The sequence below is a fragment of the Scardinius erythrophthalmus genome, assembly GCF_964197995.2.
Source record: "Scardinius erythrophthalmus genome assembly, chromosome: 6".
NCBI lineage: Eukaryota > Metazoa > Chordata > Actinopteri > Cypriniformes > Leuciscidae > Scardinius > Scardinius erythrophthalmus.
This window is the reverse complement of record NC_138226.1, coordinates 16,266,742-16,293,564: the sequence shown is the minus strand read 5'-3', so window position 1 is coordinate 16,293,564 and position 26,823 is coordinate 16,266,742. Positions and strand designations below refer to the sequence as shown.

The window sequence follows — 26,823 nt, the reverse complement described above, 5'->3', positions numbered from 1 at the left end:
GGGCTGTGACATTTTCTACTATCACATGTAAAGTGTGCGAGTTTCATTAGTTTTTAAATAGTGTCCTAAAATTATATTTTATAAAAACGGCGTGTAAAACACTTTTTGCACTCAAACAATAAAAACGAACATCCTTCGGTTGTAATTTTTGTAAACAGTATGTGGCGACTTAAACGTTTATCATGTATCTATTTGGAAAAGAGTTACAAGTAGGCAACAGCGTTATATTTTAGAAATGTTTTTTAAGTTAACATAGATTTATAACAAATAATATCTCAGATAAACAAGAAAGACAGAAATCATTTCATTAATAATTATTATTTTAATTAAACAAATAAAAAAATATTTTACTTTAAATCTTTTTTTCAAAAACAGCACTATGTACAATTTTATACACAAATTTGCTAAGTACACAATTTAAGTAGAAATGACTACAGCTGTTATCCACTCAAAATTGTGTATTGTGTACCAGGAATATTGTGTATCAGAAATACACACAATTGCATATCAGAAAAATTACAGAATAAGTCACTTGAAATGCCATAACATTTGTTATCTTAAGTCTTTGTGGCAAAAAGGTCAAACATTATTCTGGACAAATTAACTCTATTCTAAAAAATAAAAAAAGAATGTAACACTTGCACAAAGAACTGCTAGTGTTAATCAGGAAGAACTTGTAAATAAAAAAACGTAACATTTTAATATTAAGTTTACGTTTCAGAGTGCAATAGAATTTGAACAATTTGCCTCTATACACAAAACATTAACCTAGGCTGAACATTTTGGCAACTGGATTTACGTAAAAGTGGTCTCAAGAGGGGGGAATCTCCTGTATGACTTGATTTAAAATCTCATCTATGACCTCACAGTCATAGTTCACTTGGTCAAGGTCCAGTGCAGGAACAAAAGTGACCAATAAACGGGCGACACTGCACCTCAGCTGCCTCAACCTAAGGACAGAACAGAGAGAGCAGATTTATATATATGCATTAAAATGTGACTCCTGATGAGTATGTACAGAAATGCCACCTTAATACTGAAAATCTTTCAAATAAGTCAACAAGGCTCTTACTTGGCCAGTGTCACTGCATTCTTTCCCTCCACAGGTCTTTCGTTGCTCTCTTCTTCCTTTGTGATCCCATTCACAGGGTTTGCAGCTGTGCTTGTGCTGCATGTTTGATTTGAACTAGTGCTACTGTTCTTCCTCAGCTCTTCTACTTCCTTCTGTAACTGAGTTTTCTCCTGCTCCAAGCTGTCCAACTTTACGTATAAAATTGAGTTTGTGGGAATTGAAGAATGGAAGAAGGGAAAAAAGAAAAACAGTTTAAGCCTGAACAATCAAATAATGGAAAAGACCAGCTCTTGTAGACTAGGATGCTGGTATGTCCACATCATGCCTCTTAGCTAGTTTAACCAGCAAGGCTTCCATGGTCAGCCAGCTTCACCAGTATAAATTACCTTCACAGGCAAGATTTACCAGTTAAAAGGTTAGTTCACAAAAAAATTTACTCACCCTCATATCTTTCCCACCCCGTAAGACTTTCATTCATCTTCAAAACAGAAATGAAGACATTTTAAAACCAGAGATATCTGTCCTTCCATTGAAAGTCCATGCAAGCAAAACTTTCATGCTTCAAAAAGTTCAGAAAGAGATTGTAGAATCTTCTTGTTTTATATGATGAACAGATTTTATTCACATTTAAACACTGATCAATGCATATACATACAGCAAATCAAATATGGTAAACAGAAGCTCATAAGCGGTTGCTTTATGTGTGAGAACCAATAAGGTTTGTTCTAGCGTGTTACGCAAGAATGGTTGAGCTTCCATTGACCATATTTGATTAACTAGTGTTGAAAGTTTTTGGTGGAATTTACTTTCAGTGGAGAAACAGAAATCTTTCAGGTTTCAAGATGAACGAAAGTCATACAGGTTTGGGACAACGTGAGGGTGAGTAAATATGACAAGAGTTTTCATTTCTGGGTGAACTAACCCTTTAACAACATTAAAGCATTACTAAGCAGTCTGGAAATTTATGCTGGTCTTTTCAGCAGGGACTAATTCCTTTTTTTCCTTTTTTCTAATTCCTAATTACTTACGAGCACTTTGAGAGTCAAAAATATCAGATGCTCACCTTACTTCTCAGTTCATTGCATTCTGTGTTGCGCTTGTCCAGCTCCCTTAGAAGAGAGTCTACTTGAAGAGCCATTTCATCATCTACATTTTCAAAATCATTTGTTGTTGATGAGTGTCCCTCCCCCTCAGCTTTCAACTGGCCACGACGCACCTCATCCTGTGCCTCTTTCTCAGCTTTGATTTGCAACAACACCTCCTCTTTCTTTTTTATCTCATCCCTCTCTTCTGTAAGCTCTTTGATGCGCTGGGTGGCCTGTAAGTAGAGAGTCTTGTAGTGTTGTTCCTCTGATGGATCTGTCTGGATGCTCTGATGGCTGTAGTCCTTGTTCACAGTGAGTTTCAGGAGTTCGATATCTTTCTCCCGAACCTGCTCTCTTAATTCATCTCTTTCCTGAGCTGTGGCCTCCAGGAGATTTAGCAGGTTATCCTGTTGCTTCTGTGCTTCATGGGTTGGCATAAGGTCTATTTCTATGTTAGAGAAAAGTGAGGTTTTAGAAGTTGTTGATGTCGTACCTTCATGGTTTTCTACATCTGACTTGGGATGTTGTTTAAAACTGGAACCTTTTGCACTACTACAACTCTCAACCTCCATGGGGTCTTGGATTATTTCTGCTGTGTTACTCATCTTGCATTCCACATCAGTAGCGCTCCGTTCCCCTCCTTTAGCATCATTCTCAATCTCCTCCCTCTTGATCTGTTGGTCTTCCTCCGCTTTTACAATGAAACGTTCGGTTTGGGTTGTTATGCTGGTTTGGTCATTTGAAGTTGATGTCTTCATTGTTGCCTGATCACTGCACTCCATATATAATCCTCCTGCATCCTCGCTGGTACTTTCTTCTGTCTTTACCTTAGAGAGGTCAAAGGTCAAAGGTTTTGGTCTTGGTGTGCTTTTGGTCTCATCAATAGCAATGTCATCATCACCACCACCACCGCTTGTTTCATCGTCATCGTTTTTATCAACTTTTTTGTCATTATTGTCTGTGATCCCCAAAGGTGAGGATATGAAATCACATGTAGCTGCGGACGTTGATGGACTATCTGGTGAGTTGCTACAGAAATCCTGAAATGTTCTTGTTCTTTTTGCAGCTTGGCTCTGGGTCAGTCCTATACTTCTTTTCATCCTTTAGAAGACAGGTTTGAAATCATGTTGTGTGGAAAAAAAGAATTAAGAGAAGATTATCACAAATACAACAAAAAGAATTAAAGGGATAGTTCACTTTGAAATTAATTTTTGATATGTTTTAGCTTACCTCAAGGGCATCCAAGATGTAGGTGTCTTTGTTTCCGCAGTAGTTTCAATTTTGAAATTTTTAGGTCAAACCGTTCTTGTCTGTCAGTCATATAATGCAGGTCGATGGTCACTGTATCAAAACACAAGCACAGAGTCCAAATTAAAACAATTCCCCATCGTCCAAATTAAACAATTCCCCATCATAAGTACACACTGATGGCCTAAGACACGAAACGAGCGGTTTGTGTGAGAAAACGAACAGTATTTATATCGTTGTTATCTCTTGAAAACAGCACACGTCTAAATGATCTGACGGCGCGGGCGGGTATTGATATATACATAGATGTCGCCTTGGCTACTGCAGTTCATTGGAACGAAACCGTAGCCAAGGCGACATCTATGTATATATCTATACCCGCCCGCGCCGTCAGATCATTTGGACGTGTGCTGTGTTACAAGAGCTAAAAACGATATAAATACTGTTCATTTTCTCACACAAACCGCTCGTTTCGTGTCTTAGGCCATCAATGTGTACTTACGATGGGGAATTGTTTAATTTGGACGATGGGGAATTGTTTTAATTTGGACTCTGTGCTTGTGTTTTGATACAGTGACCATCGACCTGCATTATATGACTGACAGACAAGAACGGTTTGACCTAAAAATATCCAAATTGAAACTACTGCGGAAAAAAAGACACCTACATCTTGGATGCCCTTGAGGTAAGCTAAAACATACCAAAATTTATTTTCAAAGTGAACTATCCCTTTAAGAGAAGATTATCACAAATACAACAATAAAAAAAAAGAAAGGAAGAAAGAGAATGATGTACCTTTTAGGAGTGGAGAGGGAAATGACATTTGAAATCACTGGCATGTTGTCTGGGGCTATATAAATAATATTATTAATATAAATAATTAAAATTTTGTAGCAAAAACAAATGTGCACAAAACTTGGCCTCACCAGATTGTGAGAGGGGTGTTGAATTTAAAGGGCTCTGTGCTGTCAAAGACACCGTAGGTGATCTGGGTGAGGAAGGGGCCTATGGAAACAAAAAGAGAGAGTGAGACTTAAATATGTTCTTAAATTGATAATTGCTTAACTAAGCTTGGGTAAAAAAAAATTACATTTTGCCGGAGTTGGCGCACAAAGTCATCACGTTTCCTTTTCAGATCCTTATTCTGTTGAATCCTCCTGGCTTCTTCCTCCTAATCCAAAGAAATTGCCAATTAAATTACAAAAAAGTGGAAAGAAATCTGAGTACAAAACACAAACTCACCAGCCATTGTTAGACATTACCTGAATTCTTTTCTGTTCTTTGAGGTCTTTCTCACTGTGTCAACATAACAGAAAATTAGTATCAGATTATGGTATTTCAGATCCATTTATTAAAAATAAATAAATCACTGGCTTAATTGTATCTTGCATAAATCAATGGGTCTATTTATTCATATTTAGATAACAAAATAAATGAATAGTAGTAAGAAATGTAACAAATAATTCACTCACTACTGTTTGTATACTTTCAGGCAGGCTGAACTTTCATCTTCAGAATCTTCAGGTTCTTCTGGTTCTTCACATCGCCTGAATATAGAAAGAACAGCTATTTGAGCTAAGACACGTTTAGAGATTTGCACACAAACTCAGAAGCGATTGCATTTGTTGATAAATATTACTAATCTACTCTACTCTCTAAGTTTCTACAAATTATACATTACTATAATGCACTGGAATTCTTTTTTTGTGTTTTCGCACATTATATCTGTTCAGGGATGCAAACTCAACAGGGGTAAAAAACAACAACAACAGGTTGTTTTGTTGGAAAAGGATAGTTCTAGTAATAAAAAATAAAATTAAACATAATATATTAGATATGAAACTTAGGTTGTTGAACACATTTTATTAATTTCCCAGTCACCAGACTCCTTCTTGCTTAGTTCTCCGGTGATGCAAAATAGCAATTGCCAAAAGTCATTTCATGCAAAAATCAGTTCGATTTCACCCACTCCTTCTCTCCGTGGTACACGCAAAACGACCTGAAAACGTACGCATTCCTATCCTTCAAACGCCCCATCAAAGCTCTCAAGTGTGTAGGTGCCATAACGAAACCCTAATATTTCTGAATTTAATATACAGCCTTGATAATTGTATTATGATCATTACTACCTAAACGACATTTCTGATTGGCTAATTGGCAGTCAAATTGTTGTTTTTCTTTTACAGAGCCTTGGGATGTCACAGCGATAAGTGATCTCCCATTTCAATGATATCTCTACCAAGAGTGCTTATAATGGCTGTAGGTTAAAGTCACTACCATTCAAATGTGTAGAATGACTATAATTGTTTTATTAATTAGACTAGTTTATTCATCGTTCATCATTTTCAGTAAAGTACAAAGTAAAGTGAGTACATATCAAACGATCTGTAACAGAGAAAGCAATAGTGATACATGGTAAAAACAGTTTACTCACAATTGTGTGTTGTGACATTACTGTCGGATCCAATGTAGATGGAAATGCATCATCTTTTAATTTTAGTCTCTCTGAAAAGCCTATGTCAAACTGTGTCTTGTTTAAAAATGAATCCGCAGGAAAATTAAGCAAACAAACGAACAGTGTTTTAAAGACGCGATCTGGTACTTTCTTAATGTTAAGATCACAAGGAAGGCAATGCAAAGACTGTGTTTTTCCACAACTTGACACTGCAAAACGTCATGTAATCCTCAGAGGCATCTCTATCGTTTTGTTGCGTCTGTCTCGCATTTACTACTACATGACACGTGTGAATCAGTGGGCGGGGCTAAAGTGGCAATGGTGTAGATGTAGGTGATGATCTTCTTCTGAAGAGGCGGTATTTTTGATGTAATAATGTGACAAAATCTGAAACGAGTCGTTTTGGAAACTGGTTTCAATAAAAGCTGTTTTTGGACTAACAGGGTAGTTTTAACAGGGCCCTTTAAAGGTTTGCAGAGGTTTTTTTTTTCTTTTCTATAATAATAATGGATAATGCAAATGGAAAGGCACAAAAATTATAATAAATTGTAATATGACTCTTCAAGGAACTTTCTGTTTGAGTACTGCTGGAGGTTTTATTAAACATTAAAAGCTAAATAATAAAAAGTCAGATTAAACAAACAGGGTTCCCACTGATCCTTAAAAAGTTTAAAAAGTAAAATTCAATGTCTTAAAAAGTCTTATTTTTTACTTATGAGAGGTCTTAAATTTTATATGACACTTTGACTTAGACACAGCTTTAATTTGGTAAAGGATTTAAATATCTAATTAGAGTACACATTATTTTATCTTTTTCTTTCTTTGTGAATTTGCTTGTTTACGTGACAATTCACGGCATTTACGATAACATTATTACGTACAGTCTCCTGCACGAGAAAGGAAGAGAGGAGAAGAAGATGGGTAAATGTCAGTTCAATTGTAAGTGCAATCTTTGTGCGTAGGGGTGTGCGATATGTATCGCCTATGATGATATCGTAATTATTGTTTTAACAATGTGCGAGCTGACATCAAGTTTGTCACTCACCCTTTTACTACATGATGTATGCAGTTATATGCCCCCAAAATTCAAGACACTTTTTGCCCCGATGACTTTTTGTCATATTTATATCATATGATGTAGTTACATCACAATATCGCATGAGAAAGAGTGCTGTTTTCCCCAAATATATGCATGATTGCAAATGAGATATTTATTTTATACAAAAGTTAAATGAACAATAACTTTAGATACACCGTTGACAATATTGTTTGTTTTTCCCTGTATTCCGCATTTTGAACGAATCAGTTTAATTAATTATTGAATGACCCTTTCAATAAAGACTCGTCCCTGAACGAATCAGTGGTTTGAACACATCGGTTGAATGAAAGACTCACTCATTTAGACAGCGACTTGCCGCCACCTACTGGCGCTTTTAGTTTAATTTTTAAAGTACCTTTAAATATTGAATTAAAAAACAGTCTCAAAGCATTTATGCAATTGTAAATGCAGTGTAAATATATTAATGCCACTTCTGTGTCACCTCTGCAGTGCATAGATGGATTTTATTTTGATTGGTAACAGCCTATATAATGATTTATTTTGATTGTTAACAGCCTATACTGTGTTATCATTCTAAATGAATTTAATTTGAATGTTAGAATTTGACATAAAAGGTGATGCATACATCTAATAAGTTTTTTATCAACAAAACTTTGAAAATATCGAAATATATACTTTTTGTCAATATTGCACACCCCTAATGTACAGTATTTTTTCAGGTCTAAAAAAGGGTCTTAAAAATACTTAAATTTGACTTTAAAGATGTGCAGCAACCCTGAACAAACCTGAACAGGGGGTCTGGATTCAATCGACAGAACCATTTTTCAGGCAGCTTATTCGTGTCGATGCCATCGGGAAGTTTCCTCCACTTCAGGCAATCATCGCACTGAGCCCAGTTCTGATCAGGACGTTCCCTTTACGTTAAACAAGGAAAAAAGGTTTATGAATAAAGTGGCCAAAAGAAACAAAATGTTTTGTAGTGTGTGTCAGCGTATACTAACGAGATATCCTCCATAAGGACTGTGCTGCTCAATCTCCTCTCATGGCGGATTGCTTTCCAGTACTCTTCCAGTTTCACACCCAAAATGTTCATTGTTCTCCTGCATGGACAAACAATAAACTGCTTAGACTGCTATATTATTGATTTCCTGTTGTAGAAAACAAAATTTGCTCACAAAAACGTGTAAAATGAGTTATTAACTTAAATGGAAAATAACTTATTTAGTTATAAAACAGTCCAATATGAGGACAAATCTTAACAAGGTTTCGAACAATTCTTGCAATTACCTGAATTGTTTGTAACCCTGCCTGCCTCATCAAAAATCAAACGCTGAATAGCAAATGAGCTCACAAAATGAGATATTCATAATTAGTCACAACATTTTAAATGCAAATTCTTGTGCAGTGAACATTGGCATATATTTAATGTATTTGACCATATACAGAATGTAGTAAAAAGGAGAGATGGTCTCTATATTGAACAGAAAACAATAATTCTGGTCATGTATCACACTCGCCTGTACTCTTCTGTGTAGTCAAAGTCCTGCTTGTTGTGTGTTGGCTGGAGGAAGTTGCACTCAATCACTGCAATGACTCCCACTCCTTTTTCATTTGCCTATTGCAAAATCAAGATTGAAAATGCATTTGGATTTTGGATACTCAAAGTAGTAATAAACTACAAAAAATTATTTTGTCACTCTAAAAAAGGTGGTGTTTAGGTGAGAAAAAACACAAATGCATTAAAATGTATATAATTAATATTTAAATATTTACCCTGTTTTGGCATCCAACACGTTCATAGGATTTGATGAGCCGGTTTTTATGGTACATCATGACTCCATAATGCTCTTTGCTCTTGGTGTTGTATCCAAATGTGATGGGGATGCTTTTTTTCTGAGAAGAAAAGACTTAAGGAAAGGTCCGTATGTGTGTATTCATAGCCAATTTAGTACTGTATTCTGATCAGAAATTACTATAATGATCTGATTGTGTAACAAGTGTTTTTTTTTTTAAATATATTTTGTACCATAAATTCATTAAAAGGTTTATGTCAAGTTGCTTTTATGTTTTAAAAAAACAAAATTTTCTGTCTCTTATTAAAAAGGTAGCATCTTGGGACTAATTTCCCAATAGTTATCAGGATTTCTTTGGGAAAAAGGGAATCACAGCTTGCTCCTTTTGATTGTATGGATACATTTAGAAAGTTGGGTTTGTATTTATCCTTGACAATGTGCGCCAGGCTTTTAGAGATCAGCTGGGTTTTCACTTTCTGTCCACGAATGATAATCTGCATTCTGGGCTTCAGGTACAGGATGCTACAGTATGCCTAGAAAAAGAAAAGGGACATACAGACACAAATTACTGTTGTGTTGAAGCCAGTGGCGGCACCTGACTGTAAATTTAGGTAGGGCAGATTCTGGGTCTTCGCACTAGTTTATGATAAACATTTTGTAAGAGGTCTAATGTCTTTGCCTTCTTCAGTCTGAGGGTGGAGCTCTAATGTTGATTGACAGGCTTTAAGTACACACGACACACGCATAGAATGCCATCTTAGAATTGCCTTAATGTAGTATTTATCTCCTCCGAATGTTGTTTTAGAACAATTGTTTCCAAACTGGTATATGCGTACCCCTAGGGGTCCCTGAGGTTTGAGAGAGGGGGGACAAAACGATGATTTTGCCGTTCATTTAATTTTAACCCACCAATAACATTAAAATCGACAGGCAAAATGCCGCTTCTAGAGTAAAAACAGGAAAATGGTAGTGCACCTCATCTTTTGCGGTCAAATCTGACTGCATCCACACAGTACACATATGATAGGTTGCATGCAGAGTATTTAAAACTTTATAAACTATAATCACTGGCTTCCGGCAACGGCCGAACGCACGTTCACGAGAATCAAATGGTTTTTGCAAGAGGCATCTATTCTCACGTAAGCTTACGCTACACCTACGTCACACATCCTACATCATTCTTTGGGTCAGAGGTCACCTTTCCGCTGGAACTTGACTCTCAAGAATGCATGTACGGCTGCTGCCGGAAGCCAGTGATTAAAGTTTTAAATATGGAATTTTTTCTTGCAAAACCCTACTGCTCCGATTCAGAAGGCATTTATTAACCCTCTGGAGTCGTATGGATTACTTGGGATGGATGGATGCGCTTTTTGGAGCTTCAAAAACTTGAGCACTATTCAATGCCATTACAAAGCTGGGAAGAGTCAGGATATTATTTAATAAAACTCGGGTTGTGTTCGGCTGAAAGAAGAAAGTCATATATGTTAACATGTTATTCCCCCTCTACACTACGCACTTCACATTGTTTACAAAGGCCGCCATGTCAGATGCAGAGATATTTATGACTGAATCATTGGGATCAGCGGTTATTGACACTGCCTGTACCCGTACTGTGTGTGGGGAAAAATGGCTGGAAAGCTACATTGATGGCCTCACCCAAGATCAATTAAACCAGTTGATGCAAACAGAAACTCCCAGTTGCAGACCATTTCGGTTCAAAGTTGAGAATTTGGTATATTCCACAAGAAATGTGAAACTACCGGCTAAAATAGGACTGACAAAATGCCAAATTGAAACGGAAGTTGTCAAGGTTGACATTCCACTCCTGCCAAGTAAAAAATCCCTGAAGAAGGCAGGAACTATTTTGGACATGGAAAAGCACAGTGCAGTGATGTTCAAACAATCCATTCCTCTTGAATTTACTAGTTCTGGACATCACTGTATCGATATCAGAGACAAAGATACTAAAAAAGTCAAGATGAAGATGAAGTCCTAAAATATGTGACAGAAAATATGTCTCCAGATGAGAAACGCAAAGTCCTTCTGAAGCTCCATAAACAGTTTAGTCACGCGTCTGCAGACAGGCTACAGAGGCTCATTCACAGTTCAGGAAATAAAGACAAAGAATGCTTTACTATTTTACAACAAATAGTATATGACTGTGAAATATGCCAGAAATACAAAAAGACAAAGCCAAAGCCTGCTGTGGGGCTACCCTTAGCTTCGGAATATAACGAGACAGTGGCGGTGGATCTGCACAAGTTGGAGCCAGGTGTATGGTATCTCCACATCATCGACCATTTCACGTGTTTCAGCGCTGGAAACATTGTGAAAACAAAGAAGTCATCTGAAATCGTTAACTCCTTCTTTCACATTTTTCACGCTAAGTGTCCTCGGCGTCCCCCAGAGGCCGTACAGTGACAATGGGGGAGAATTCAACAACTATAAGAGATCAGAGACATGGCTAAAAACTTTAACTGGAGCAACAGACTACTTGAGAGACATAATCAAATGCTCACTGAGATAATCCACAAGGTCAAACGAGAAAATGGATGTGACTGGCACACTGCCCTTGACTGGGCCCCCATGGCTAAGAGCAGTATGTTGAATGTTCATGGCCACAGTCCATATCAATTAGTGTTTGGACAGAATCCTAACCTTCCTTCTGAATTAGATGATAAACGACCTGCTCTAGAAGGTACCACTGTGAGTGCTAGAGTAGGAGAACACATTTCTGCTTTACAGTACATGCTTTTAGGAAAGCATTCACAGAAGCAGAGTCTTCTAAGCGGATATGAAGGGCACTACGTACAGTACGCAGCTCAGGCCCACGGATGACATGTATGTGACAGGAGACGAGACTAAAGAGCAGTCTGTCCTGAGTGGAAGGGACCAGGGGTAGTTATTGGTCAGGATGGAACTGTTGTATTTGTAAGACATGGGAGGAATTTTGTTACGAGTTCATCAATATACACCTAGGATGGATTGAGCGTGAGTAAATCATGGGATAAGTTTCATTTTCAACTATTCCTTTAGTATTTAAAAGTATCACTTAATTTTTACCATCATTTCATATTTCTCTATTGAACATTTTTTTTAAAACATTAACTCATGACATTATATTTGCCATTGTAATTGCATTTGTGCCACCTCTGAGCAGCATTAAACAGTGTTTCAATACATCTAGAAGCAGCTTGTTCTCTTGCACTGCAAAGATAGCTTTTTGTTAATACTGATATCTTTTCACTTTTACAATTCATTATTGATTCCGTTTATGTAGAGGTCTATGTTTTGCAGGAATATTTTGGTGGTGCACTGCTCTACCTTACATGCAAAGCCGCAGCTGGTTCAAACTGTAATGCATAATGAAGCGATGTCTCTCATCACAGACACAATGTAATCTGTTAGACCTACTCAACATACAGTAGGAGGGTGAAGTACTCACCCGCAGGGAGAAGTCGCTCTCTGGGCTTGACTGTAATAAGCGGCAGGGTTGCTTGTATTTCTCCTTTTCACTCTCATATACTTCAGATGGAATCAGGATGTTATAGCGGTCTGTTTCAAAGTCAAACTCAGATTTGTCTGTGGATGTTCTGTCGCAGAAAAAAAAAACATTCTCTGAACAATTTCAACTATACATTCCTGTGCTTCAAGAGTATGGTGCTAGCAACACCAAGCTGAATCAGGTGTTGAGAAACACTGCTCTAAACTACATTATTAGCAGATAATTTCATTATTTCTAACATCTCTTATTCTCTGCCTCACTTTCTACCAGTATGCTCACTTGCGGAGATTCCAGATGATGATTCGTGTTCCTGTGGAGTCGGTGGTAAAGTTTGCACTGATGGCGTTGAGTTCACAGAGCAGTTCTTCCTCTGTCTGGAACAGAGAGAAGCGCAGGATATCTTGGAGACTTGCTGTGTGTTGTGACTCAGGTCGGAGTGAGAGGAAAGGTCAAGGATAAAGACGTCAAATAGATAATATAAACAACTTTTACAACAAATGGTGAAACTGATCAAATGCAAAAGAACATTAGGCACTGGATTCCTACTATGTCTAATATCATCTCTCTAATTTTTCTCTATATATTATATCCTTTGTAGCCCATCCATTTAAGCCTCCTCCTGTCTTTATTTGGAAGGTAAGGATATATGACTGTCCAATGCGTTTGAAGGAGACAATGGGTACAATGACATTCTCTGCTTGTATCTCCTGAAGGTATGTCTGGGACAGCAGGCCCACACACATGGACTCTGCCTTCTTGGAAAACACAATGGCGTCCTTTCCCAAGCGCATGGAACCAGACTTAAAACCGTTGCCGTAGAGGCCCACAGGGACATGGCCATTTATAGCCTCCTTGTCACTGAAGCCAAAACTGAGAGGGAGAGGAACACAATACATTAGGCTATATATTAAAATTTGTATTTACATTACTGTTTAACCATGGGGTTTTGTTATGAAATTAATGTTTTATTCAGTAACGCTGCTTTAAATTCAGTAAACGTGACAGTAAAGATATTTATAATTAACAAAAAAGTCTAACTTAAATAAATGATGTTCCTTTGAACTTTCTATTCATATAAGAATCATGAAAAAATGTATCAGTTTCCACAAAAATGTTTCACAAAATGCACCAAATCAGCATATTAGAATGATTTCTGAAGGATCATGCAACACTGCAGACTACTGATGACATTTCAGCTTTGCCATCACAGGAATCAATTAATTTTAAAATATATTAAAATAGAAAAAAGTAAATTTTTACAATATTATTAATAATGTTTTACAGTATTTTAGTTTTACTGTATTTATTTTGAACATTAGACATCCCTTTCAAAAACATAAAAAAATTACAGTAGTGTAAATACATTTACAAAAGAGTCAAAGACATTTATAAAGTTTAAAAAAAGTTATATTTTATAATAAATGCTGTTCTTCAAACTTTCTGTTCATCAAAGAATCCTGATAAAAGACAGTTTCTGTTCCCACACTTCATGAACAACCATTTATAAAAGTAAAATAAAAAACAAAGAACTCCCGCACACTATCCGTACTTGCAAAAAACGATCAAAAATTCTTTATTGGCAACGTTTCGGTCTCATGACCTTCATCAGGCACATACCATATGTACCTGACATATGTGCCTGATGAAGGTCATGAGACCGAAACGTTGCCAATAAAGAATTTTTGATACTTGTTTGCAAGTACGGATAGTGTGCGGGAGTTCTTTGTTTTTTAACTATGATAATAAGAAAAGTTGGAAACACTTGATTTTACTTACAGTATCCTTGTTACATGTACTTACCATAGTAGTAACAGTAAATTATGCATAATTACATGCAACTAAACCTCAGCCAAATCCCAATCCTACCCTAACCCTAGAGTAAGTATATGTTGTTAATTAATATTACTCAGTACTTAAATATATAATTACAATGTAACAATGCCACTTCAAAAAATAAAGGACAACCAAAAAGTTGGGATCACTGTTTGGATCATGAAACCCAAATGTGTGCTAGTCAACATATGGTCAACATGTCAACATGGTCTGTGTTCTCACCCACCTGAGCATTTTGTGCATCTTATCGTAATCCATTCCTGCTCCATTATCCATGAAACTTAGACAGTCCTGACCTCTGATTGCTGTCTTATCAATCCAAAACTGTTTGGCACTCACATCTGGGTCGTAAGCATTGTCTAAAGTAGAAAACATAAATTTAAAATATGATCAAATTATTACACATATTTATCCTAGTGTCTGAGTTGCTCTCTACTGAGGTAGCCCTGAAAACTATTCTTACAAAGTCTTTTAATTCCTTACTTGGTGGGAGTTTAACACAGTAAAGGACTTCATGGCTAGCTGTTAATGAGCAATACATGGGATGCAATAAAACTATTTAGGCCTACTTAATTTATTATGTACAGTAATAAATAGTAGCATGCACTGGTAATATAGCCAGGAATGTCTCTAAGATGTGAAACTAGGTTACAAATCCATAGTAATCTAAGACTTGAGGGAACACACCCATTGTTTCAACTGCTAATACATATTCTCACAATGAACGATATCAGAAGTGTCCGCTCACCTATCAGCTCTGCAATGGCACTGAAGGGCCAGGTGTGGCTGGTGGAGTTGGTGTGAAGGAACTTTGGATTAAGCTATAAAAGGGTCAAAGACACAGGAAACTTTATAAGTAGCCTAACACCCTAAAACACAATTTATGTATGTATGGATTACTTAATAAAGCTGTATTCTAGGATTGTGGATCTCTGGTCACAAGAGCTGTGTTACAGAAACTTCTTATCTTAATACTTAAAATTTGAAAAAGTTCTACCGTTACTGAACAGACAGGATAGGGTTCTGTGTTAGGATGTTTCTGTAATATAGCCTAAGATTTGCAAATAGATTTTTCTCCATGTTATCTGTTTGCAGGTTTGAAGGTAACAGACATTTTGGCTCGAGTCGATTTAAAATTCTTTAATCTGGATTTTCAAAAGACCATTAGTTACTATACATTTTAAAAATGTATTTATTTAATCAATAATTTATTTTCTAAACCCTTTTATAATTCATATATCATTTGGATGAGCCTTGTTCGAAGTTCATAATAAATCTGTTTTTCTACTTATTATCAGGGGCCAACAAGCACTGAAGGTGTGTGCACCTATTATTTGCATCCATTCTTCTTCCACTCTTGTGTCTTTTTTTAAAGTTATGTTTCATCCCTTTATTAGATAAAACAGGAAGCAACAGTGAGGAGGGAGAGGTGAACAGGACAGGCGAAAGACTCAAACTCGCAACATTAACCCCAACGAATTTTGAGTATCTGTCTCAAACCCTGTATCGCCACCAACAGCTCAAAAGCTTCACTAATGTCAATGATAATAACTTTTTAACTTAAGAGCTAGAAATAACTGTTGGTCTGTGGATAATGTACCAGATTATCAAAATAAAAAGTTTTAGTGTATCATTAAATTTTGCCCAATTGGAGCCACTGTTTCTCAGTCATTTTTAAAGGTGATCTACTGTCAGTAGCCTAACGTTACTGACCACACTGAGGGAACTGATACACAGTGTGATGGACTACCAGGGTAAAAGGTTTAAAAAGAAGCACAAGCGTCGCGTTTTTTAAGGTGGAACGAATAGACAGGTAGATTCAACCTCAATTATGCACATCCCGTTGACAGAGAAACGAAACTGAAACTACAATTCGATTTTGGAGCCTTTCTGATAGGACGACGACCACATACGTCACAGCAAAACAAATGCATGCACATTACATTAAACGTGTGAAACTGTGAAATATTTGTTGTTCATTGTTAAGAGCAAACATAAAACGTTAGATAATTTAAGATGACATATAAACCGTCAACTTGCCAATGACAATGCTAACAGTGCGAGAAATTACGTTATTAGGTAACATCCACTTTCCAATAGGACTATTAACACGGTGTCTATTACCATGCGTTCATTACACACGTCAGGCTGTAATAATAAATGTATTAAACATTCATACCGCACTGAGCGGGATCCCTCTCTCCGTTTGCACCGCCATCATTGATATGTACAAACCCGCGTCGATACAAAACTTCCAGAAAGGTGTGACCCCTACGTCCGTGAGTACTGTCCGAAGGATTTTCAAAATAAAAGCCCAAACAAGGGTACGTAGATTTAATTAGTTTTAATTATTTGACTTTTTCATTATATTTGTATTTATTTTATTTATTATTTATTTGACGTTAATATGTTTAAGTTATTAATAGTATTACGTATTAATATAAATAAGTCATTAGACCAGTTTTGTTTTCATAAGACAAGACCGCAAAGATAATACCTTTTTAGACTCCAATAGCTAAGGTCAGTACAATAAAATAATTTAAAATTAAAATTAGAATATTATAGGAATTAATAATACAAAAAAATATAATTTTTATATTCTTTCCATTGATAAGTAGTCTAATATCCAACAGTCGTACTGTTATTTTGAAAGACATTTTCAATGGAATCCATCACTTCCGGACTGGAACTCTACTTTTTACAGAAGTAAACAGTAACGTTACTGGTCCTAAATAATTGATCTATGCTTTGACACAGTACCACGAAACTCGTCTGTTTAACATATTGTTGAATGCAGTTGTCTTATAATAAATAGTTCGATAGTTGACAAAGATGTTTGGACTGGAGCTGTCAACTGGTGAGTAGAATGAATGCATTACTATTTTTTTTTGCAAATTTAAAGAACAGCAATTTGTGTTCGTACACGTTCTGTGCTCTAATAAAACTAAACATGACAAAATTAACCTTATATATGAATATAATATAATACTAACACTTTCTCTTCTCTTCTATTTATTAAAAAAAAATACATGTAAGTTACTGCGTTAGATTAAACTGAGAAGGGCCATAGCACTTGCATACTGTAAGTCGCTTTGGATAAAAGCGTCTGCTAAATGAATAAATGTAAATAATAATTGGTATCAATATATATTTTGATATAACTCATACTGTCTGCCATTTCATTGGGTGCCGTTTTTACTTTACACTGAACAGAATGTCACAAGTATAAACACACACACAGCCATTAATTGATATAACCTAGGATTAATAAATTATTTGATTATGATTATCTGTGACATTTTGCATGTTCTATTGCAGGTGTGGATGATGTGGTCAAAAAAATTGAAGAGCTCCCCACGGACTTGTTTGCAGAAACCGTAAGATTTGTTACGTTGTGTGGTCATGTACAATGGGAAGAAAAAAATTATGCTACACTTCACAGTTTATATTTACATATTATCATCAAGTTATTTACTGGATGTGGTATTGAATGTTAATTCAGACTGCTGATCTGACACAAGTCTTTTAATTTTCCAGCTCCAGGTGATCCTTGTTCATCTTCAGGATCAGAGCAGAGCAGTAGATTTGATTGAAAACTGTGAGGTAAGCTCACACAATTGACAGGGATGTAATTGTAAACTGAGCATGCATGTACTTGCTTTTTATGTCTTTGAAATGTTTTTATTTCCCTAACTCAGAAATTTCAAAGAGCCGGGATAAACCTGGATCAGAAAGCTGTTCAGGATATTATAAGACTAATGTCACACTATTTTAGGTACAGTATTATCTTTCAAAGGACAAAATGGCATTGATGTAAACATTTCTGAAGTAAAATGGACTTTCAAACCCTGTGTGTATTCACATTTCTGGAGCATGTTGATTTTGCCTGTTTGATTGGTGTCGGCTGCGATTAAATGTATGATAAATATTTATTAAAACAGGTTAGCTGCAAAGAGCAATCTCAGTGCAGATGTCTTGGTCAGTAAATTGACTGAATGCAGCAGTAAATGGTCCAAAGCAAAGCTACAGTTGGTGCACCAGCTTTGGACTGAGCATGGTGCTCTTCTACATGCACAGCAGGAGGTCCTGACAAAGGCTAGTATTGGACAGGTGTGTCACATGATTCGTGTTTTCAGTGTCGCTATTGGTCAGCCGCTATTCTCTCTCAGGTTGTTGATATCAAAGCTTCTTCACTCTTAGCTTGTAGATATCCAGTGGAAGCTTGGAATGGCAGTGAGCTCGGATACCTGCCGATCCCTCAACTCTTCGTTCATCTCGGTTCTAATGAAAATTGCGGACACGTCAGGGGAGGTATCATATAAATCCTTTGAGATGACAGTACAGCAGTTCCAGGTATGGAATTATGCAGTTTCCTAATTTCATTTTAAACCATCTGAAGTGTCTAAACTTCTGCAATTCATAATTATCTTTTTTTTTTTTGTTCCTCAGAACTTCCACAGGCAGTTCAAGGAAATGGCCTCCGTTTTAGAGACTGTTTAATATTTTTCTGCATGGGATTTTTGCAGCAGTGATTCTGAACCATTCTGTCTTTGACTAAATATTTACGTTTAAGTATTTAACAGTTAATAATTTTGCACTGTTTTTTAATACTTCATCCAAACACATAGATCCCCCATGGATCAACATAAATTTCCATTTGTCATTAATATTGATCTTCATAATTGTCTAAAGTGTCTTTAGGAACATTAATTACGTGTTTTTCCACTTTCAAATAACAAATAACACCTATGAGTTGATGTTCGAGAACATGAATTTCTCCTAATATTTTTCAATAAAATGATTCACTGAAACAACTATTTTGTGTTTTGTTTATAGTTTTTTTAATGTATTGCACCTTCTTACCATCACAATCACAATCCTGTACAATGCTTAACAGTAAGGATGGTGTTGAATTCGGTTTAGGCAAAAAATCGTTAGGATAACCTGTTATTTTGAATGGACTTATTTATAATTTTTTCCAAAAATCAAATTTTGGCAGCTTCATTGTCGTCTTGACAGTGGAACTGATCTGCTGTTTTGTCATGGCTGAAAGATTCCAGATTAAATATGTTTGAATGTGACCTTGCAACACAGCAGAGAGAGAGAAATAATTGAAGGGGTGTAAATACTTTCTGAAGGCCTGAAACCTGTGCCTAGAGGCTATATGTGATGATGGGCTACAGTTCAGTTCAGTTCTTTTATTTATAAAGCACATTTAAAACAGCCACATAATTGACCAAAGTGATGTACAAGCACAAATAACTAAGGATCGAAGAGAGAACAACTTATAAACTATATGTACAGATTTGAAAACAAAGTCATTGGTTTTCAGAAGAGATTTAAAAACTGATACAGTTGGTCTCTGATGGTCTCTCATATTCATCTGGAAGCCTTTATGCTGGGCACATGGTCAGCACTCGATGGCAGCAATAGTAACATGAGAGAACTTTTTAAAAATGTGTTTTCAATGTATTTTATTCACCAGCTAATACTTTTATGAAACGTAAATGAAAATTATGTAAATAATTATGCAGGTCCTCAGTTGGCCTTGAACTTAATTCGATATCTCATCATCTGTCGCTGTGTTAGACAAGAAATGACGCAGAGGAGAGACAACCTACCTGTCACTCAAATGAGATTGCAGAAATAGCGAACCACAAGGATCCAATCAATTCCCGATGGACAAAATCAAGTCCTGTCCAACGTTTGTTCTTGTTCGAGAAGCTTTTCTCATTAGGGAATACATCACAATATAGAAAATACTTTCACGACTTCTGTTTAATGCCCTTATTTTTCCTTTCTTTTTTTTTCTTTTTTTTTACTAAGAGCGGATGATGGCAGAATCCAGATTGTATACTTCTGAATAGCATATTAGTATACTACTTTTATGATTTCTACAGTACTCTACTATACCCATTGTATACTATTAAAGAAATAGTAAGAACATTTTGGAAATATACTATTTTGAATTCAGCCGCTGTTTGAAATGAAGGGTAGACAGTTTACTCTGTATACTACATAGTATGCAAGTATGTATATTAGTATTTGATTCCGAAATATTACCACAGTAACCTAGCTTTTAGAGACAGCAGAGGGCGCTCTTGAGTATATTGAATCATTTTTGTGCAAAAGTACAGTTTCATATTTCAAACTGTCAGTGAGCAGCCTACTATGTATTGTTTATCCAATTCACTATACTGGCAAAATCATTATTTAATACTATTAACAAATATTGCTCGAATGAAACTTCCCTTGCATAGGATACCATTGATTCACATTGAATTTTACAAGTATGCTCACCTTAAACACACCCTGAGCCTCACCCTGTATTTACTAGAAATGTGAAGAATGCTTTATCCACAGTAAAATCTCTTGACTCAACTTTTAATGTTCATTGGCCCAGATTTTTTCTTATGTCATCACATTATTTTTTTGAAAATTGATATTTTGTTCATAGGTTATGCTATGTCCTCTTTAGTGGACACCAGAACTCAAAAATAAAAATAAAAATACAAAAATAAAATTACATGAAATTACACGTATAGGCAAAAACAATGGGATTTCTTTTTCATTCACTTTAAATTTTGGGGTTTCAGGATTTTTTTTAACCAAAATTTGTATAAAGATGATTCTCAACTATGTTATGAAAGATATATAATGGAATGAATTGATCCACCATTTTACTTTATGCAATATATGGGCAGAGCCGGTTCTAGACATTAGGAGGCCCTAGGCAAAATTCATGTTGGAGGCCCCCCACCCCCAATAAAAAAACACTTGAAACAAATATGATTCCTAACCTTTTTATTTATACAACATTTAATTTTAAAAGCAGTATATTTTTACTTACACAGTACATAAGTTTGGACACATTACTATTTTTAATGTTTTTGAAAGAAGTCTCTTATGCTCATCAAGCCTGGATTTATTTGATCAAAAAAACAGAAAAATAATAAAGTGAAATATTATTAAAATTTAAAATAATGGTTTTCTATTTTACTATACTTTATATTTCTGTGATGCAAAGCTGAATTTAGTGCCACGTGATCATTCTGATTTATTATCAAATGTTAGAAATGGTGCTTAATATTTATTTTATAACCTGTGATACTTTTTTTCAGGATTTTTGATTATTAAAGAGTTGTTTTAAAAAAGTCTTCACTATCACTTTTTATATATTTAACACATATATTTTTTTTTCTGTATTTTTGATCAAATAAATGCAGGCTTGTAGAGCATAATAATAAACTTCTTTCAAAAACATTAAAAATAGTAATGGGTCCAGACTTTTACCGGTACTGTACATATTAATCAAACTTTATCTACGGTAATCTCTTTTTTGTTTAATGAAGATGTTATTGTTGTTGTTGTTATTTTGCTGTTTTATTCAATTTATTCACAGTTCCAGAATCCCACTTCAGTAGATGAGCATAAGTGCTTTTATATTGCATTGCTACCTTAAATATGCTATACACAAATCAAGTGGAAGAGAAAGACACGATCGCTACTGAGCAGAAAAAAATATATAAAGTGAAATTATTGGCGTAATGTCAGGAATCTAATCATCAGCAGAATTTAGAAGATAGACCCATATATATGAGATCCTTTAGACTATTTGAAACATTTAAAAATGTTGTAGTGTGTTGGCTTTTTAACTTAGAATACAGACGTCTTGTCTTTTAATTTTGTAGCTTTTTTACTAGTCAGCTCCCGACGCGATGTTATTCATTGTACGCGCAAATTCAAAGCGTCGCGTCTGGGCACGTTAATGACGCTCGCGCTCTTTTAAACTCGTAATAAAGCGGTGAATGATTTTTCCAGAAATGACGCTGATCTACAGTACAAGTTTATATTTAGAATACATTGCAATCACTCCAAAATAGATGACGACAACTCTCACACCTGCATTATGAGCTGTGCTTCTTTGTGTGCTTATTAGGCTTTAGCCTCGCAGCACCTGATGGATGCGTTCGTTACACATACTTTCAGATGCCGGCACACATTAATTGGTTTAACTGCAGTAATGTAACAGTCTATGGTTAAGATAAACATCGTCACTATTTATAGTGAATTAATAAATATTGAAATAAATTGTAGATAGGACATTTGTACTTTTTTTTTTTTTTTTGTCCCTCTGTCTGGGCCCCATCCCGCCAATCGGGCCCTAGGCACGTGCCTAGTTTGCCTTTGCGTTAATCCGGCTCTGTATATGGGTAAAATGACCATACATGTGTTGTCCCATTCAATACAATGTATCACACTGTATCTAATTTGCATATGATTTTGTTTTTGGGGACACATGTAATGAAAAAAGAAGTGTAAGAATGGGAGTAATAATTGGTAATATCTAATATTTCATAGGAATATTGATGTATAATTCCTTTCCCTATTATCACACTTTTGCCTGATAAACATGATTTAAGTCCTGGTGTCCACTACAGTGGACATGTATGAAATCAATGCATGTTCTGTAACAGAAAGGCATATTTTGATTTGATACCTCATTACGTTTTCCTGAGATGTTGGTTTATGAAATACAATTTGAAAAGTAGAAAAAGTAGTTTTTGTGAACTGTGTTCTCAATATTAAAATAAGTGTTTTATAAACAAGTGCACACAATAACCACACTGACATTATAAACAAAATGTTGAACTGTGTCATTAGGAAAAATAGTTGTATATCAACATTCACAATTGGGGCACGTTGTCATAAAATGTTAGCCCATAGGTAGGCTAATTATAGCTTATAAAGAAGTTGACTTTCAAAAATATAAAATATTAAGATGGAGTAGGCTAATACGTTTGACAACTATCTCTAAAGCGTTAAACTATTTAGATATCCTGACTCCCTAAGCATTAATAAAGTTCACTTGCTTTCCTCAGTCAGGCCAGTGCCGTGTGTTTCCTGAAGACGCAGGGGAGCCAGAGATCCACACACAGACACGCGCGCGCGTTCAAGTGAACGCCTCTCATATGGCTGCTGCGGCCACTCCTCCTGGAACAACAGCAGTCTCTGTTCTCCAACGCCGTTAAATGACACAATAACGACTAAAAAGTGATGTGCAGCGACTTTAAAGGACTCCGGCTGATCTGCAACTTCACACATGCGGCGTTTGTCCGCGGCGACGTCCACAATCTGAGGCGTCGGGACTCGAGAAATCTGCAGGAATAAGACGCGCAGTCCTTCTAGCAGTTGTGTATTGATACACCGAGGCAGATCGTTTAACTTTATATATGGATTGTTTTCGCTTCGAGTGGAGGTTTTTATTTTTAAACAGTGATATGACCTTGGAATAAAAGCATCGGTGCATCTTAAAAGCCAGTATTATTGTAGCTTAAGCTCTTCAGGACACACGATCCCTCACGCACTTTTGCCTAAAGCGTGAGTGATACCATTAACGCGCCAGGAGATGTTTCCAGCTGCTTTCACATAATAGCCTACTGACCGGTGCATTTATTTATTTAGGCATTTAGTGGTATAAAGGCATAGAGTTGTTGCACGAAGCAACTAAAGTCTTTGTCCCGGAGCCCTTGGAGAGAGAGAGATGGAGGGACAGGATGGCAAAGGGAATCATAATAATGACAGTAATCAAAAGGCAGACAAGAGGTTTGCGCTGTGTTACATGGGCTGGTCGTCTCTGGACAGGCGAACCACGCTGCCCATGCTCCCGTGGCTGGTGGCGGAGATCCGGAGGAAAAGTGAGAAGAACGAGTCCGGTCCCGCACAGGCCAGGGAAGTTCAGCTGAACCTCTCGCCCTCTCTGATCCGCTGCGTGCCCGCAAACAGCAGCAACCCGTCCGTGTTCATATTCGAACACAAAGCACAGTTTATATCCAGGTTTATCCACAATAGTCATGACCTGTCTTATTTTGCCTACCTTATCAGAAGTCAACCAGAGAACCCAGAGTCTGAGATGGCATGCCATGTGTTCAAAGCATGCGATCCAAATCAGGTATGTTTGGCCACCGATTTAGCTGTTAATTGTTTTGTTTGTTTAAAGTGTCGCTCAAGGGCACAGTGCTTATATGAACCAACACTTTCTGGGGTTCGGATTAGAGGTAGGCTGGTTATCGGTTCTTTGTATGGCTATAGGAATAAAAGGCATCATTTGACCTTTTTTTTTTTTCTTTTTTTTTTTTTTTTTTTTTACATTAACTAAAATGGTTATATATTCTTAAATATCGGGTCTATTTTATTTTTTATTTTTTTTATAGGCTACAGATATTCAGTTAACTCTTTCAGGGGATTGGATTAGAGGTAGAATGGTTATCTGTTCGTTTTGTTATAGGCTATATGAATAATGGCATCATTTGATCATATTTTTTATTTATTAATTTTACAGATATTAACACCTTTTCAGCTTAAATGGTTATATATTTTTAAATATCAGGTATTTTGTTAAATGACCAAATTTTGTTACATTATTATTATTTTTTTTACTGTCAGGGGATTGGATTAGAGGTTAGACTGGTTATCGGTTCTTTTTGGAATATGAATAAATGGCATCAATTGACCCCATCATTTTTATTTATTTATTTGACAAATATTAACACCTTTTCAACTTAAATTGTTATATATTCTTAAATATGTGGTCTATTGTTAAATTGTTAAATGACCTAATTTTGTTAATTATCTTTTACAGATATTCAATTAACCCTTTCAGGGGATTGGATTAGAGGTAGACTGGTTATCAGTTCTTTTTGGTATATGAATAAATAGCATGATTTCACCATAATTTTTTACTTTATTTATTTATTTTACCGATATTAGCCTAACAGCTTTTTTAATTTAAATGGTTATATATTCTTAAATATCGGGTCTATTGTTAAATGACTTTATTTTGTTAATAATTTTTTTTTTTTTTTTTTTACAAATATTCAATCAAACCTTTTTGGGGATTGAATTAGAGGTATCTGGTTATCGGTTCTTTCTGGTCTATATGAATAAATGGCATCATCTGACCATTATTTAACACTTTTTATTTAAATGCAAAAAAAGTATCTATCTATCTATCTATCTATCTATCTATCTATCTATCTATCTATCTATCTATCTATCTATCTATCTATCTATCTATCTATCTATCTATCTATCTATCTATCTATCGATCGCAGACAGATTTCCACTCGTTAACTATGACCAGGTCAGCGACATGATCCGAACCTGTCTCGAGCAGTCATGGACGATGCTATATTTTCAAAACTGTTTGATTTTATCGCTATGTGATCTTGTAGTGTGTGCAATGCAACGACAAAATGGAACTAATCCAGCCAATCACAGTGCGGAAAAATCTTGTAATCACTTGAATTTATGTGAGAAGTTTTTTCCGCTGTTGGTTGGGACTGCCTCTTTACCAAATGTATTGTAGTTTGTGTGTATATACAGTGCTGGTCAGAATTATTTGCCCCCTTGGTAAATATGATCAAAGATGGCTGTAAAAAATAAATCTGCATGGTTAATCCTTTTGATATTTTATTTAAATTCATTAAAGTAAAAGATTTGAAAGTGGGGGGGAAATCACATTATGAAATAAAAGTTTTTTTCCAAAACATGTTGGGAACAATTATTTGCCCCTTTTTCATTAAATATTTTTTGCAACCTCCTTTTCCCAAGATAACAGCTCTGAGTCTTCTTCTATAATGCCTGATGAATTTGGAGAACACCTGACTAGAGATCAGAGACCATTCCTACATACAGAATCTCTCCAGATCCTTCAGATTACCAGATACATGTTGGCGCTGCTTCTCTTCAGTTCAGCCCACTCATAGGGTTCAGGTCAGGGACTGGGATGGCCATTGCAGATGCTTGGTTTTGTGCTCAGTGACCTATTTTTGTTTTGATTTTGATGTTTGTTTTTGGATCACTGTCCTGATGGAAGATCTAAACATGGCCCATTATATGATTTCTAGCAGAGGTTGTCAGGTTTTGATTTTTTATCTGTTGGTATTTGATCTAATCCATGATGCCATGTATCTGAACAAGATGTCCAGGACCTCTGGCAGAAAATTAGGCCCACAACATTAAAGATCCAGCAGAGCATTTCATTTTACACATGGGGTCTGACCATAGGGCAATTCCCCCCACTTTCAATTATTTTAATTCAATAAAAGGTTAGATTTTTGCATTTAAAATAAAATATCAAAAGGATAAATAATGCAGATGTATTGTTTTACAGCATCTTTGATCATATTTACAAAGGGTGCACATAATTCTGACCAGCACTGTGTGTGTGTGTGTATATATATATATATATATATATATATATATATATATATATATATATATATATATATATATATATATATATATATATATATATATATATATATATATATATATCATAAAACAACCTTTGTCCCCCTTACCTTTTCAACAGAAATAATGAATCATGCTAAACTTTTACAATGCCATGCAGGGACAATGCACCCTGACGTTTAGTCTCCTGTATGATTGACAGGTCTTTGTCAGTTGGATAAATGCCAGTATGTAGGGCACCGTTGCACCAGAGGAATTAGATATACAGAGCATCATGTAAAGGCGGGTTAGATCTCTCCTGGCTCACGAGGAGGAAGGATTAATCAGATCAGCTAGACAATACACACTTAGAATATTGAAATACACCCACCAGCTCCTCTGCTCTCTGTCATGATGCCTTGAAACAACAATAATAACCATGATGCACTGCAGTTACATCTGAGTGCTCAGTTCCATTGTATTGATTTGGAATTAGTGGTAATGTAACCCTAATGTTATTCTGCTGCTGAGCTATATT

At 35.8% G+C, this 26,823-nt stretch overlaps 3 protein-coding genes across 10 annotated transcripts in view; 2 read left to right on the top strand and 1 right to left on the bottom strand.

Moving 5' to 3' along the window:
- Positions 1-305: 305 nt before the first annotated feature.
- On the bottom strand, positions 306-16,330 carry morc3a (MORC family CW-type zinc finger 3a). 2 transcript variants are annotated; one of them, XR_014030314.1, is made up of 20 exons: positions 16,231-16,330; positions 14,800-14,872; positions 14,278-14,410; positions 12,865-13,088; positions 12,498-12,654; positions 12,159-12,306; positions 9,115-9,246; positions 8,694-8,813; positions 8,438-8,535; positions 7,922-8,020; positions 7,706-7,834; positions 4,878-4,952; positions 4,668-4,701; positions 4,496-4,576; positions 4,332-4,410; positions 4,201-4,255; positions 2,136-3,258; positions 1,514-1,550; positions 1,073-1,260; positions 367-950 (listed from the first exon to the last, which is right to left on the bottom strand). XR_014030314.1 is itself a non-coding variant. In XM_081368013.1 (19 exons), the coding sequence occupies exons 1-19, from the start codon at positions 16,270-16,272 to the stop codon at positions 812-814; spliced, it is 3,129 nt and encodes a 1,042-aa protein (XP_081224139.1). In that variant the 5' UTR covers positions 16,273-16,330; the 3' UTR covers positions 306-811. The 2 variants fall into 2 exon arrangements, 1 of the variants encoding a protein (XP_081224139.1); XM_081368013.1 differs by lacking the exon at positions 1,514-1,550 and having other exon boundaries at positions 306-950.
- A 358-nt stretch (positions 16,331-16,688) lies between these two features.
- commd6 (COMM domain containing 6) lies at positions 16,689-18,867 on the top strand. 2 transcript variants are annotated; one of them, XM_081367556.1, is made up of 7 exons: positions 16,689-16,908; positions 17,370-17,428; positions 17,589-17,654; positions 17,750-17,826; positions 17,993-18,161; positions 18,252-18,404; positions 18,501-18,867. In XM_081367556.1, exons 1-7 carry the CDS (start codon positions 16,884-16,886, stop codon positions 18,549-18,551), a joined length of 600 nt encoding a protein of 199 aa, XP_081223682.1. In that variant the 5' UTR covers positions 16,689-16,883; the 3' UTR covers positions 18,552-18,867. The 2 variants fall into 2 exon arrangements, with proteins under 2 accessions (XP_081223682.1, XP_081223683.1); XM_081367557.1 differs by having other exon boundaries at positions 16,737-16,908; positions 17,993-18,146; positions 18,501-18,866.
- Positions 18,868-22,963: 4,096 nt separating this feature from the next.
- The window catches only part of tbc1d4 (TBC1 domain family, member 4), a 34,131-nt gene continuing 30,271 nt past the window's right edge, over positions 22,964-26,823 (top strand). For 5 of the 6 annotated variants that reach the window (XM_081369279.1, XM_081369275.1, XM_081369277.1 and 2 more), the window contains exon 1: positions 22,983-24,003. In XM_081369279.1, the coding sequence (XP_081225405.1) occupies positions 23,596-24,003 (408 nt within the window). In that variant the 5' untranslated portion in view covers positions 22,983-23,595. Of the gene's footprint in view, positions 24,004-26,823 lie in introns of all 6 variants that reach the window. The other variant, XM_081369278.1, reaches the window with a different exon arrangement.

What these genes read in the sequence shown, in the direction of transcription:
- morc3a (XM_081368013.1), bottom strand. Translation starts at nt 16,272, where the DNA reads ATGATGGCGGTGCAAACGGAGAGAGGGATCCCGCTCAGTGCG. An exon ending in GAGGGATCCCGCTCAGTGCG is followed by an intron (nt 14,873 to 16,230) that starts GTATGAATGTTT and finishes ACCCTTTTATAG; the next exon opens with CTTAATCCAAAGTTCCTTCA. An exon ending in AATCCAGACCCCCTGTTCAG is followed by an intron (nt 4,953 to 7,705) that starts GTTTGTTCAGGG and finishes TTCTATATTCAG; the next exon opens with GCGATGTGAAGAACCAGAAG.
- commd6 (XM_081367556.1), top strand. Translation starts at nt 16,884, where the DNA reads ATGTTTGGACTGGAGCTGTCAACTG. An exon ending in CGGACTTGTTTGCAGAAACC is followed by an intron (nt 17,429 to 17,588) that starts GTAAGATTTGTT and finishes TTAATTTTCCAG; the next exon opens with CTCCAGGTGATCCTTGTTCA. An exon ending in ATTTGATTGAAAACTGTGAG is followed by an intron (nt 17,655 to 17,749) that starts GTAAGCTCACAC and finishes TCCCTAACTCAG; the next exon opens with AAATTTCAAAGAGCCGGGAT.